This window comes from Pipistrellus kuhlii, unplaced genomic scaffold (assembly GCF_014108245.1).
Source record: "Pipistrellus kuhlii isolate mPipKuh1 unplaced genomic scaffold, mPipKuh1.p scaffold_m20_p_4, whole genome shotgun sequence".
Taxonomy (NCBI): domain Eukaryota; kingdom Metazoa; phylum Chordata; class Mammalia; order Chiroptera; family Vespertilionidae; genus Pipistrellus; species Pipistrellus kuhlii.
The window spans coordinates 41,107,999-41,123,920 of NW_023425540.1; the positions used below are offsets into that span (position 1 = coordinate 41,107,999).

At 37.7% G+C, this 15,922-nt stretch overlaps 1 protein-coding gene across 2 annotated transcripts in view; it reads right to left on the bottom strand.

Annotated features, from left to right (window-relative positions):
- EDIL3 (EGF like repeats and discoidin domains 3) overlaps window positions 1-15,922 on the bottom strand; it is a 349,377-nt gene that overhangs the window by 185,360 nt on the left and 148,095 nt on the right. For both annotated transcript variants that reach the window (XM_036410081.2, XM_036410080.2), the window contains one exon: window positions 2,844-2,972. In XM_036410081.2, the coding sequence (XP_036265974.1) occupies window positions 2,844-2,972 (129 nt within the window). The remainder of the gene's footprint in view (window positions 1-2,843; window positions 2,973-15,922) is intronic.

Genomic DNA, 15,922 nt, shown 5'->3' on the forward strand with positions numbered 1-15,922 from the left:
AAACTATTACCACTGGGGGGGAAATCCCAAATGCCTACCAGTTCTTGCAAAGGATTAAAAGAGCAGCTTTGGTTTTCTCCTACCTCGGGGCTCCCAGGGGTTTTAAGTCCTTTCAATTTCATCTCTAAAGAGGAAGGCTGGATAACCTTTATACAGTAAGCAAGCTACACATTTAGTCCATATACTCTCCTAGCTGGTGTGAAACAAAGGTAATCTATTTCTAGTTCAATTCCTCAACTTACATTCCTTCAATTGCAGAAAGGTCAAGTGATTAGCTCAAGGTCACTTTATCCAATAATTGTAAAGGTCAGGTGTCAAGCCCAGGTCTCTGATTCCAAAACCAGTTCTTTCCCTCCATTCTCTGTTACTTCTAATAGTGATGTACTTCAGAGAATAGGGATCAACTTGTTTAGACCACAAAATCCCAGTTCTGAATTGAATGGTAAAGCCTAGGGCTTTCCACTGAAATTCCTAACATGGGTTTAAGATCCATGGGAGATCAGCTGCTGTGTGGGGGTGGGGGGAGGAGTGGGGGAGTTTCTTTGTGCTTCACAATAAGCCTTTAAATTCAACATTTTATGTGGATTAGTGCGCTTAGTTGAGTATGGTACAGTCTCTGAGAGAAAGATGTGGATATTCTACTCTAGAGAATGGGGACAACAATGACTGTTTCTGTTTCTCCAGACATGACGGTTCTTTTGAAAGGGCTCCAATCCAGCCAACGTGTGGGAGTCAGAAGCAAGTGGACACCACCCCACTTGTGTATATCACTCCTGATGATTTGATGTCTCCAACAGGATGTCTAGGCCAGCGTTTTTCAACCGCTGTTGCCTGGTGTGCCGTAGGTGCAGACAAGACAAGAATTTTATAATTTTTCACTATTTTGTTTACTTAATATTTCATAATAAAGTAATTATAAAATACTTTCTTTGTTGTTTATTTGATTCCTATTCAAGAGAATTACTTTATATATAGTCAATATAGGCACAGAGTTAATTTTTTTAACATTTTCTAATGGTGGTGTGCCTCGTGATTTTTTTCATGAAACAAGTGTGCCTTTGCCCAAAAAAGGTTGAAAAACACTGGTCTAGGCTATAAGACAACTGAAACTAAAACATGTCTTCACAACATGAAGAAAACAAAACCCAGAGGTGTGAAAAACATTTTCTGTTGTGGTCTAGACATTAGTTGGAACTTATATTTGGAGTTTCCCAACATCTGCTTTAAGGCCCAGCCCAACTTCTCATTGACATCAGTAGTTTTAGGGTGAAGAGGCTATTAAACACGAAATATTGAAATGATATTAGGATCTACACGTGCCTTCCAGGTACTGCCCTTTTTTAAGGTTTCCTAACAGTAAGAATGTGTCTCTGTATACTGTTACCCTCTCTCTCCTGAGGCCCTGCAGCACAGAAAGAGGAAGTTGGTTGGATATGGCCTTCGGTGCAATTCCTGCCTCTGAGCACTGTTATAATAACGGGGGGATCTTCTGTACATGTGTGTGCTGTCTGCAGGCAGCTCTGAATTAAGGAATACAGTTTGGGTAGCCTGACTGTCTCCTTTTGGGCACTGCTCTGACACACCTCATAGTTTTGTTAATAAGTGAGTTAGGGATATTGTCCTCATGGGATTGAGTAAATATCAACTAAATTAAAGGCAACTGGAATTCTGGGCTCCCAGCTCTGTCTTTCTGGAGGTGTGTTGAGGGATTCATGTGTGGAGGCTGAGCAATGATGCCACCATAGGAGAGAATCAGCCTCAGCAAGCCCAGACCCAGGCTGAGCAAAACAGTAGCTCTCAGTTCCTCTTTGGTGATCTGCGCTAAGAGACAATTACAAACGCCGGTTGTAAGGAGCACAAATGCCCCTTGTCCTCTCACAGGCTTCACAGCAATCCCACAAACTCCTAGGGATGGCAAGTCTTCAGAAAAGTATAGAATGCCCCCAAAGTCTCAGAGCCAGGAGACACACTATATTTTTACTGGTGGTTGGAAATCTGGCTCGGACTGACACACCCAGCTTGGGCTTATGCATTCCTCACACCAAGGTCTTAATGCCTACTATTCAGGGCTCCTGTCTCCATGAGTCCCGCCATGTGCCATGCATCCCCCTGTTCTTCTCCCTCTGACCAACATCCTATCCCCCATGAAGACTCGGCTCACAGGCTGGAGCCTCGGAAAGAGCCTCCCCTACAGGCCAGCATGGCCACCCTGCTTGCTGATCTCCTGCAGCAGTTAAGGGCCTATGCTGCTCATTTGGCATTTATGTTGAGCCTCACATCTGAGAAGAAATCATCACAAGTGGATATATTTTGTTTAACTTCCCAGGATAAATAAGAATGGGGATAAAGGAGAAAAGTGCAAATACCACACTTGTTGAACTTTCAAAGATTTCACGCAAAAATGCCAACACGTTAAGGAGGAATTCGTTTATAGGTAGATTAGGGGGAGGGAGGGTGTTTTACTTTCTGGGTATCATCTCTGAACCTAGTCCACAAAATTATATCTTGAAAAAGCTTGAAGAATGTAGCTTTGGGATAAGTATAAAAGAAAGAGATGGGTATCCGTTTAATATAAAGAGCAACATTTTGCAAGTGTGGCTGAACAATAACAAAAAGAGCAACAAAAGACTGGCAGCCCCGGTTCCACAGAGAGCACAGAACACAGGCTAGGACTCCTTGCCTGGGGAGGCGGTGTATTCAGTGTGCAAGAAGCAGCCTTAGCCAACTGCCAGGGCCCTTGGCTGCTCAGAAGTTCTATTATTCCACTGCAAACAAAAAATGATAATGGCTTGTATACTTTGCAATCAATAACAATAAAAGCACAATGGCCATGGATAACTTACTGTGCTGACAGTGAATCCCATTAAATCCTCGGGGGCATTTACAAACATAGCCTATGAATGTGTCCCCGCGATACGCTTCACTTATTTCACAAGTTCCTCCATTATGGCAAGGGTTAGGAATGCAGGGGCCTGAAAGACAGAAAAAAAAAAATATAGCTGCATAATGTATACACTCTAACGTAGACATTAGGTCAACATTTTCCAGTTAGCCATTTTATAGAGAAGTGTTTTGAATATTAATGGTATAGCAAAATATATGAGTTGTGTGGGCTATGGAGATCAATGGGCTTGTATCTTGGTTGAACCACTTCCTAGATATGTGGTTTTGAGGGATTTATTGAACCTCTCTTAGCCTCAATATCACCTTCTATAAAAAGTTGATACTAATGGGAATCTACCTCAAAGAGTAATGACATAGGTTTTTAAAAATCTTACATATAAAATACTCAGAGCAGAATCTGACACACATACTAAGCATGCAAAAAAGTAGTACTAAGTGTAGGTTTTAAGCTCTCAGAATTGTAACATACCTTTTGCATGTTTACAAACTAATACTGGATGGCAATTCCTGCATCTATGAATACTAGAGAGCTCTGTATCCTCCCAGTGAGAGAATAAACTTGCAAATGACTGTGACCATATAGGCCAAGTGATGTGGATATTGCTGGGTGCAATATTTTATATACTATTTATTGAGAGGTGGTGGTGGGGCATACTTCTGGAGAATCATAAGTTTTGCCAATTTATAAGAAGTAGCTCGTCAAAAGTTACAAATATAGAGAAAGGGTAATAGTCAATTATAAGCTTTAAGAAAGTGATTTCATGCAAATGACTGGTACCTGTGACGGCCAATGCAATGTGGTGTCCAGTCTCTTTTGGGGAGAACTGTGCCAGCACTGTGGGGTATAGAGCTGGACCAGTCTACCCAGACCTGGAACTCCCATGATGCCCCTTCTTTATTCTGGGTGCTCCTTTGGTATGGTTGAGATTTCCTCAAATGTCATGATAAACTAAGGGTTTTTCTATATAATCTGCTGCCTTCCTTTTCAGCCTTTAGAGGTGATAGGCTCATGGCAAATATAAGGTTAATCCTGCTTACTTCTGCTTCCTCTCCCCTTTTGTTCATCACAACCATCTCCCAATAAATCTTTGGCACCTTTAATTGTAGTTGGCTCTTTAGCAGATACTAATTGACTCAGGGAGATTCCAGAATGGAGATGGAAGAAGGGAAAAGACAAGTGGAAGAAAGAAAAATCTTATACAAAGTGATGAAGAAAGGCCAATGGAAACATGGTAGAGTCTAATTTTGTTTTTTGTTTGTTTGTTTTAATTGGAGAGAGTAAAATACCTGTGTAAGTAAAAAATAAATCACTGCAGAGAAAGTTAAGATATATATATCAGAAAAAGAAAGCAGGAGTAACCAAGTGTCTGACTATGATGAAGGGTGAATTCCAGAGTCCTGATGGATATTAGTCAAGAGCAAATAATTTCAGCACAGACTAGAGCGAAGGCAAAGGGTTGGGCACAAGAACAGTAAAAACTTGAGACAACCGGTGGGAGCTTCCATAGATAAGACTGTTGGAAGTGTGCAATAGTAAATGGTACTCATGCAAGGGTCAAGGCCACTGAAGGACTTATGGAGAGAAAGGGAAAGTTACCGTCATCACTTTGAGCAGTGGGACAGGACATCAACAAAAGGAACCACTGGGCAAAGTCATCTTGCACTTAGGCAAGACTTTCTAACTCTACTTCTTTCTCCAGCAGCTGTCTTTGACACTTTGTGTTTTTCAGTTTACAATTTTGTGAAATGTAGTGGTTGAAGGACCAAATAAAGATATGCATGGAATAGGAACCAATGTGGCAGCTCTACAGTGGCTGGATCTTTACTTCTTGATAGGGCTGGCTTTACAGAGTGAAAAGAAATCAATGTATCTGTGATCTTTCTCCAGATTTCTTGATACCAACACATTTTCTGAAGTGGGCAGCTGTGTGAAATGAAGTGCATGTCAATTAAACAAACCAATGCCAGCCCAGCCCACGAGGAAATGCATTGCCAATGATTGAGACAGGAGTAAGGTGCATTACCAATCATCAGTTTGTGACAATTTGAATGGTTTTCTTCTGTTACTGAGAGATACCAATCATGCTCCAGAACATATCTCTCCTCTTCTGTCTCAGTTTCTGCTTGTTTTGTTCTTTCAAATGAATTAACATTTGATGATGCCTTATAATTTGCAAATTATTTTCACATAAATCATCTCACTGATTCTGCACAGTAACTTGATGAGGTGGTTGTCATTACCATTCTCTTTTACATTTTTAAAAAGTGCAGGTCAGAAAGATTAATTAATGTATCTCACATAAACATCTATAAGTGATACATTTATTTTTTTTTAAATATATTTTATTGATTTTTTACAGAGAGGAAGGGAGAGGGATAGAGAGAGTTAAAAACATCGATGAGAAAGAGTCATCGATCAGCTGCCTCTTGCACACCCCCCACTGGGGATATGCCTGCAACCAAGGTACATGCCCTTGACCGGAATCGAACCCGGGACCTTTCAGTCCGCAGACCGACGCTCTACCACTGAGCCAAACCGGTTTCGGCTATAAGTGATACATTTAGATTGCAAACTAAGAATATGTGATTCTAAAAGAGACCCTTAGAGAATCAACTAACTAGGGAAAAGAATAAAAATGTTACTAGAGCCCTGACCCGTTTGGCTCAGTGGATATAGCATTGGCCTATGGACTGAGAGGTCCCAGATTCAATTCTCGTCAAGGGCATGTGTCTTGGTTTCAGGCACATCCCCGGGTGGGGGGGCGGGGTGCAGGAGGCAGCTGATTGATGTTGCTCTCTCATTGTTGTTTCTAACTCTCTATTCCTCTCCCTTCCTCTCTGTAAAAAAAGAGAACAATGAGATAAAAAATAAAAATGTTATTATAGTTTTGATTCACCATTTCACTTTAAAATAAGAAAAAAATAGATGATATAGAACTATTTTATTAACTAGAAACTTATCTGCTAAACTAAAAATAAATCTAAATAATTAGAGCCAAAGAATTACATACTTTCAAAGAAATAAGGAGCCTTCGAGATACCTACTTGCATCTTTACATTTTGCCAATGAGAAAACAAAGCCTAATCAGAATTCAGTGATCTCCCTCCCTCCCAAAAAGAGCAGTTAATACGAGGAAAATTGGGTTTAAGAAATTGAATCTCAGAGGAAAAAAGTTATTAAAACCAAAAATGATTAAGCTATTCCTGACCCCTCAAGAGAGTGATGCAATTTAGATGAGAAAGAAAATAAATATTTTCCACGTTCCCTTCCACAGAGTTGGTAGGATGAGGGAAGGAAAAAACAAAACAAAACAAAAAAACAAAACTCACACATAACCACCCCTCTTATAAAACAACAAAAGAACTAATAAGGCCTCTGCCAGTTCTTGGGAACAGTTAAAGCTGCGACTCCAAGGCAGGAGGCCCATGGAAGTTACCCTGCAGAAGAGCAAATATGATCCTGGGATAGATGATCCTCTTTACTCAAGCCTGCTGCATCTGTGGGAAAGCAGAATGGAGCCAGGAGCTGAGGATGAGTTAGTGGGCCTGGACAATCAGGGAAGAGCACAGGAGTGAGTGGAGAAGCCCAGGAGAGAAGACCCTAGAGGCAGAGCTGGACAGAGACTTCAGGAAGAGAAGGGGTCCGGCAGTGAGTTGTGAGGTGTAATATGTCAGGAAAAGTAGCTAGTAAGCAATTGTGATGTCTGCAATTCAAGTTGACATGGTTCGCACACATCTTATGGGAACTCTCTCTGCTGGAGTATCCAGATATGCACTCACATCTGCCAGACACAGACCTGTGTGTGGTGTTTGGGGAAACCAAGGAGGAGGGGGGAGGGCTGTGCTACTCCTCTGGCTCATCCTGGCAGAAAGGAATAAGTGTTACAGCATATGATGCCAAGGGAGCAAGAATTCATTGGGTCCAGGAGCCTGAAGGCAGAGCTGACAGAGGTGTTTAAAGTCCTAGACACTCTAGAGATTTCCTGAGGACAAGGGGGAGGCCTGCCCAGAAGTCTGGGCACTGCCTCTGGGATCCCCAGAAAGCACGAGTTAGAGAGCTGGAGCTCATTTTATTTACACCCCAAAGGATATCATGATTTCAGCTGACATCTGGGTCTCAGAAAAGATTACCTATTACAGGGGTTGTGACTGCTGTATTTCTCCTATCCCAAGAAATTCAGTGATTTTCATTAAAGGGTGAGGATGAGGGAAGGCAAATGGGAAAAGGATTTAATGTCTAGAGTGCCTTGTATGCTAGGCAACATGAAATATATATATGTTTGTTTTAGAGAAAAGAAAACAGCCTTGCTCAGGAGGTTAAGTAACATGTCTAACTGGAAAATCCAAGATTTTAACACAATCTGCCTGACTGTGTTAATCTACATTCTTTCCAATTAAGCCACACTTCCTGCCATGTTGAAAATCTGTGTATTTATTTATATGTTAGTCTTAACAGATGCACAGAATCAACATGAATTCACTAAACACATTCCTGTAAATAATGCAGGACTCTAAAGCCTTCCTAAATGGAACTGTTTCAGAGTATTTCCAGCGAAGGGTCAGGGTGTATTTTATATTATGAATACAGATAGGCTTTGCTGTGCTAACAGTAAGTATTCGAGTTCAGCTCTATGTTTAAAAACAATTGTCAAAAGTATTTCCCAATACTATTTAATAATAATGTATTTTATATACATAGGTTGTAGCCTATACCTTGAAAATAAGAAATAAATGGGCCCCTGCCCAACATGCAGGCTTTTTTTTTTTTTTCTTTTTGTTTGTTTGTTTTTGGCCCTAATCATTAAATAGTGGACTGCTATTATATTTCTTGTATATACTCTTTTGGAGTATTCAGGATAGTGTCAAAATGGTTGCATGTCACTTTTTCCATTAGACTATAATTCTCTGTAGTAAGAGTCATGGTCAGCACATAGTAGGTACATGCTATATATCGAATAAGCAAAAGTGAGGCAATAAAAAATTATAGCCGCTAATCAGAATGCAGGTTACTACATAACATATGTAGCCCAAAGTCTCAACTCACAAACTGTACTTGGTAGACAGAGTTTTATTTTTGGCGTTAAATGGAAACTTTTAAAACATGTAACAGTTTTCATGTTTCTTTCTCCAAATGGTACGTGGGCTAATCATATGAGAATTACAGATCCTAGGAAACTCTTGTTTGTTTTTGGGTTTTCCCCATCCAATACTCATTTCTCTTTTGATACAGAAAGTATTGCTTTAAGGTCTTGGTTCACTAATACATACTAATCATCACCTTTAGTGTGTACTGCTGCATATACAATGAGGACAGTAGAGAAACTGACCCTGATCCTGTTGGACAAAGATGTTGTTTTTTTATTCTTTCTATTTTCTGGTTAAATATCATTTATTTATTGGGCACTTATTATGGGCTGAGCACTCTGCTACTAAATTATTTTTGTGAAAAATAATTTAAATGGAATGAAATTGTTAGCAGCTGGAAGAGTAAGCTCACAACACAAGAAAATATTTATCCAGTTTGTGTACCTCATTTTTAAAGGTAATTTAAATGGCTCTCCTTTACTGTGAATATACTATGCTCAGAATTAATATGTATATATATTTTGTTTAAGTAATGGCTTCTGGAAATTTAGTTCTAGAATTTCCTTAGTTAAGGGTATTAGCAAATGTTTACAATATGGCTACATTCTTAACTTTTGTGACAAAACTGCCATATTTGGGGAAGTATATATATATCCAACTTATATATAACTTTGGAAATAATTTAATAGCAGATCAACATTTGAAAAACAAGTTTTATCCAATCACTCAGAGCTTGTAGAAATAAAACAGGGGCAATCTCAAATGCTTTCTATTTCAAAAATAAACGTCTGTGGGTTTTTGTGTTGTTGTTTTTTGTGTTTCAGTTATAAAAGAGAAGTCTACAGAGTGTTGATCACGAGCTTCAGTTCTAATTAGTATTCATAAAAGTCCAATTATCTGATTAGACAACAACACTTGGTAATATCACTCTTAACAGTGAAAGTATAAGTCGACTTTAAAGATACAAGAGGCTTCAGGGAATTTTAAAATCGATAATGCTGTAATACTTTTGTAGGTAATCTTTAAGTAGCTTCTCACACAATGGGGACAGCATGTGATCAATATTAATGAACAACTGAATTCGACAGCATGCTTTCTAGGCATTTTTATGCAAGCTTATATAAGTATGTCAACAAGATGAATTGCTCACCAAAGCAATAGATCTATATGTTTGCTCCTTTTCTCCATCCTTTCTCACAATTCCAAAAGTAGAGAATTGAACTTATTCCCATATGTATAACATGGTTAGCTTTTCACATATTTAGAGACTGTGCCCCAAATCATGAATTCTTTATAGTATATAAACAGATTATTAGGAAGTAAATAGGTTAAGACTCTCCTGTGATTATGTGTACACAGACTTGGTCAATTTTACAAATTATGCCACAAAACATTGTTTTTAGATATTAAAAATGAATGCACATTATTATACAATAGCATGTCAATGAGGGAATAGCAATAGCTAACATTACAATGAAATAGAAATAGTTATGAACCAAAAATTCACTCCAAATACTGTTCTTAAAGTTACATTCAAGTTCTTACATTATAGTCTGCTTTTGCATTTAATAAGTTTTACAGTTTGGCTGTTTCCATTGTGAACCATTGCCACACAAATTTAAAACCAGTTGGAAACAAAGGAATTATTTTAGGAACGTATAATATATTCAAAACAGGTTTTACACTAGTCCTTCCTCTTCCTTCTTCTCTTCCTCCTCCTCCCTATTCCTCCTTCTCCCTTTAAAATGAAAAGGGCAAATTTAGCTATTTGAGGGGGGAAAGTGTTTATGTGTCTCATATATATATATATGTGTGTGTGTGTGTGTGTGTGTGTGTGTGTGTGTGTGTCTCATATATACACACACATATATATATATATGCTTTTAATATATGTGTGCTTTTATATATATATAAAGCATAATATGTGAATTAGACCAGGCAGCCACACAAGATTCTTGACTAAGCTACAGCTGCAAAGGCTGAGCCCCTTGCATGAATTTTGCACATTGGGTCTCTAGTAGAGAGAGATAGAGAGAGAGTGTTAAACTATAAATAAATTAAAATATTTAATTTTAGGGGCCAGCAAATTTGAAAAATTGTTCTTTGAATGTAAGAATATTTGAAAATATTATTAAAATTGAAACCTGGGGCTAAACAGATTTTTTAAAGACCTACCCATAAACTTTCTCTTCCAGAGTTAAGATGAGACTGTATACAGCTCTCTACAGGAAGGCACTGAGGTCACAAGTGCTAAAAGATGTTTTATATAGAGTACCTATATTCGTTTCCCAGGTCTGCTCTAATAAATTACCACAAATGTGGTGGTTTCAAACAACCCAAATTTATTCTCTCACAGCTCTGGGAGCTAAAAGTCTGAAATCAAGGTATCACAAGGGTCACACCCTCTGAAGGCTCTAAGAAAAATTCTTCCCTGTCTCTTTAAGCTTCTGATAGTTACTAGCATTATGAGGCTTGTAACAGCATAACTCCAATCTCTGCTTCCATCCTCACATCTTCTTGCCTATATATATTTTTTTCTTATAAGTAAACCACCCCCAGGATTGGCTGAATTGCAACCCCTCCTAGATTCATATGTTGAAGCCCTAACCCCCAGTTTCTCAGAATGTGACTGACTATTTGTAGATAGGATATTTAAAGAGATAAAGTAATGAGGCCATAAGAATGAGCCTTAATGTAATTCAATTTCTCCTGTAAGATGAAGAAATTTGGATACAACAAAATAGACAATAGTAATGTGCATGCACAAGAAAAGGCCCTTTGAGGACAAAACAAAAAGTTGCTATCTATACCCCAACCAGAAAGGCCTCAGGAGAAACCACTTGCCAACACCTTGATCTTACACTTCGAGAACTATGAGCAAATATTTGTCTGTTGTTTAAACCACCGGGCTGTGGTGTTTTGTTATGGCAGCCCCAGCAAACTAATACTTATTTCCAAATAGGAGCCCATTCTGAGGTTCCTTGTAGACATAAATTTTGGAGAAACACTATTTAACCGACTATAGTCTTATAGCAATGGAGTTCAAGGAAAACAAAGCCCTCATTTATTGTTAGAGTTGACTGAGAAAGCACGCCTTTGTATCAACAATGAACATCTTAGCTAAAACTAAATTCACATGCCTCTCATTACAGAGAGTGGTAAATATATTTCGATGGTTTTGGAGATCAGAGAGCAGTTTAATTTTGAAACAGTGCCTAGGAAGGGTCCTGAGATAGCATCCAGGATGATCTGCATGGCAAGACAGAGGGAAATAGTGAAGAAAGAATACAGATGTCTTGGGGTTGATCTTCATTCACTTAAAACTTTTGTTTAGAGTAGGGCTTGCCTATGGCAGTGTTTGTGATGTAGTCAGCCAACATTCTGAACTTGTAAGTCTTTATATAGATTATTTCTATGCATACATATAATCATTTCAGTCACAATAAATGGTAGGCTTTCTTTGCCCAATAAGTAAATGTATTATTAGTAGAACTTTAAAAAATAGCAAAAAGGTCTATTATTTTATGAAGTGACAAGTATTTCTACAGCTGCATCTTATCATGGAGCCCTGTCTCCCATTCTCTGCCATGTCTATTCATCTCGCACCTCAGCACAAATCAAGCTTCCTATAATACATCACCGCGTGCACAATGGAGATGTTCAGCTCTGAGTGTCTGATTACCCAAATAGCAATCTGCCTCATGACTCTGTAGTTACAGTGCATATACAATTTTAATCCTCCAAAACATGCTGGGTATTTTGGGTACCTTTTAGCCAATATTTGCTGATTGTGGGATATTATTGTTAACAGAGCGATGGGTGGTGAACACAAAGCAAAAGACAATCTTGCCCTTTTATTTTTTCCCCTAAGGCAATGGAAACTATATTTGACATAAAGTGCCAATGAGGATTAAGAATAGCATTAGAGGCCTTATAGAAATTAATAAATGTCATACGGAGTTGAATAATTAAGTATTTCAGTCACAATAAATTGTACGTTTAGTAATGTTTAGTAATTAGTATTGTAAGGCCCACATTCATCTTAAAAGCTTGGGCCAACGGGCTAAACACATGCAAAATTTAAGAGAAACATGGGTGTCAAAAGTACAAGCTATTATGGTAATCAGTGTCATATCCTTATTTTTGCAGATGTTCACTAAAGTAAGAGTAATGACTTCCCTGTGAAAAGTCCTGAGAAACGTCAGAAAGCATGAATACAATGCAAGCTAAATGATAAAACTGACCTTCAATAATTTTTTGGGGGGTCAATCTAACAAACCCTCTCTTTCTGCCTCTGGTAATTATAGAAAACCAACTCCGGTTACCTGTATAACTATTTAGCTCTAACTCCTTAAAAAACCCTCTTTAGTTAGGGAGCTGTTTGCAAACAGAACTCTCTGCAAATCACTTGTTTGAGAGGAGCAACTGTCAGAACTCTCATGCCATGGGTGCCAAATGCTATTCAAGCTTGAGAATACACATGAGCAGGTGGTACAATGTAATACAATATTCAAGCTTGCCATTTGCCCCATGGATTGTTTCCTCTTCTACCTATCAATAGGATGGGGTATAGATGAAAGACAGATCAGAGAGCAGTGTTTTGTTTTCTATGTATATTACAATAAACAAGTATCTGAACCTAAGTTTCAGGAGCAACAAGCAATTTTACTGTTTCACCTGGTATCTCTTAACAGCTACAGAATTTGCATGTTCTTCATCAGTCTTTCTGACAGTTCTTCACCTTTTTCAGGCTCCCACTGAACTTGCCTCTTTTGTTCCCTGATGAGATCATACACTGTGTGTGCACAGGAACCCCTCCTCCTTATATTTTTGTACCCCTATAGACCAGGATGAATTTCAGTGTTAGATACTTTGATGTTGCTTTATAAATGTATGATGATTGACTAAAATGTATTATTAATTTTAAGAATATCAGCATATAATAATAAAAAAAACCCTAATCATAATATATAACAAAAACCTGAAATTTTTGCTTCAAATCTGTAGCCTTTCTCATCCACACATAGCAGGTTTCATTGATCCAATTTTAAGCCTGGGGCTAAGTCCAATGTTCTTTGCTGAATAGTCTGGCAATTTGTAAAATAGTAGATTGGGGGTAAACTTATAATTACCAATAGGTGTTAAAAGTAGGAGCACTATTTCTACAAAACTGCAGCTCTTTCTCTTGAAGTTTAGAGCAGTGGTTTTGATTCCGAAGGCAGTGACAGAAGGTGGGGAGAGGTTTGCTATTTTTACTTTTGGATCTGCCCTCTGTGCCTGCCATCTCAATCAGGGAGCAGCGATGTCCCTCTAGAAGATGTTCCAGCTGTGCTCAGATGGTAAGAGTGCCGACCCAGACTTCACAGCTGAGAACAGGGAAGCACAGCTGGACAGCCCAGTTACTGTTTGGAATACGCCCTCAGATCTCGCATGTGGCATCTTTGCGGCAGACTTGAGAAAGCATAAAACAAAGCAGGCGTGGATTCTGGCCAGCAGGCCATCTGTTCCCTCACCCACTGTGATAATTCAGTCATGGAGAATTTTGTTAAGTGAGCATTAAGTAATGACCATGTCAAGCAGAGTACATAATGAATGCTTCTTAATCACCGATGAAAGCTTCAGGGATGCTTGCCTGAACACAGAACAGGTCACCAACACAAACCAATAATTTAAAAAGAGAAGAAAAATGAAGTAGATGTGAAAAAGCAACAATTGATTTCTTTTCAATTTTTACTTTTGATCATTTTCAGCTATGTCAAATAGAAAATGTAGGTCTCATAAGGAAGCTAGGTAATATCATGGTTTCTACACTATCCCTTTATGCACATATCAATTTATATTGACAAAGTAAGAAATAATTTTAAAACTAAGGAAATAGGTGAAGGGCTTTATCATCTTGATATGTTTAAGGAATAGGATATCAGGACTAGAATTTCAATTTTAAAGATTATCCTGTGTGATGTACAGACAATATTATGAAAAGGATGTGCACAGGTGATCAGTTGAGAGTCGTCACTCTAACTCAGGTGAAGCATGATAGGAAGCCTGGGTTAGAGTGGTGGGCTAGTAGGCATTGAGAGAAGTAGACAGAATTGAGAAATAAAGGTCAAGAAAAACTATGAGGTTTCCAGATTTCACATCTTAATGGATGAATGTTGGTGCCATTTCTAAGACAAAAATACTGGCAGAGGTTCTGAATTGGAAGTGAAGATCATGAATCAGGTTTTGAATCTGTTTTCAAGAGGAAGTATTAAGAAGGCAGAAAATAATTTGGCCTCATTATATACGTGTAGCCACATTGGGTATAGGTGAAACTTAAGGGGTATGGAGGTAGTCACCTATTGAAAGATTGCCAATGATACAGAGAATCCAAAACTAAGACTCAAGATATGCCATCATTTAATGGCCATATGGAAAATGCAATGGTCCAGAGAAAGCAGCAGCCAAAATGGTTTGGAAGGGGAGGAAGAATTTAGCAAGAAAGTAAAATAATTGTAGCATTTAACATATTGCTTTGTATTATTAATGAACTGTTTAACACGCATCTATTTTTATCATTCTGAATAGACTTCAAGATCCCAAAACATGGAATTTCTGTTTTATATTACCTTCATAATTCACCCTATTTTTATATACCTCCTAGTACACAATAAATGCTGGCCAGGTGGATGGAAAATTATCATAACTTCATGGACTGAATATACTTGCAATGTAGACTAGGGAAGTGTTCTTCTTTAATTGACATTATTTTATTCCAAAAGGACATTGTGGTGGATGCCTTTGCTTTATCTATGGACTCACTTTCATTTATCTAAAGGAAAAGCCAAGTTGGAGAAACTGCCAATACTTTTTGCTTCCAAAAGAAGGCTTATTTGGCCTAAGGAGTAATATATTGTTTAGCAGCCTCAATTCCTTTGGAATCTATTGGGGGGGGGGGGGGGATGAAGAAAAAAAAAGCAGAGAAAATAGAAGAGATATGAAAATGAAAAAAATATATAAAATGTACCTATTGAGAAAATATACATGTTTTCAGATTTATTTGAAGTCTTTTGGATGGTTTTGTTTTTTCCATGATGTGTCTCTGGTGCTATTCTCAATGGTGTACTGTCATTTTACTAACCTTAGAAGTCTTTATGTTTAAGCATATATCACAAAATGGTTTCTGTATGAACATTCTAACTAGTAATAAACAATATGTCAGTGAAAATAACAAAAAGCTATTTAGAAATAATAACACCCCTTGTCTGTATGCTCTTTAGTCGACAAGAAAATGTAGTAGTTAGTTAAATATTTGAGAAATCACAAAATCCACTTAAAATGTGTTTAACAATTTTTTATCACTGCAAACCCAATTAAAAATGTTGAGCAATGAAATACAATTCACTTTCTAACCCATGAGAGAAAATATTTAATTCATGCAGCACAGATTTGCATTACTATAAAAGCCTTTATTCTTACTTTTCCAGCATTATGCATTTCAATTTGTAAATTCCATGTTACATTAATCACATGAATATAGATGGGCAATTTTTAGTTATGAAGCTCTGTAATCAGTGTATTCCCTAGAAATGAAATAGTGGTAAAATTGGTGGTGAATTTTATTAAAGATTGACTATAGGCAAGGTTTCCTTCACAAAAGTCATTAGACCTTTAAGTTTTCCTCCACTTGGTAAAAATAATTTTTAAAAAATAAATATTATACTTTAATAGCACTATCTTAGAGCTTTGTCTGACACTGTATTTAAAGCTACATAGACTATGGTCATACAGTCATTAAAAAAAATGGCAATAATCCAGGTTCAACTGCATTGTGATTTAATATTTATAGTGTTATCATGATCCAAATAAAGAATGCTGATTAAAGTGATCAGGAATAGAAAGCTGAGTTTCACATCCTCAGTACAAAATGCCTCAGGTTATTTCTGTCACCCTT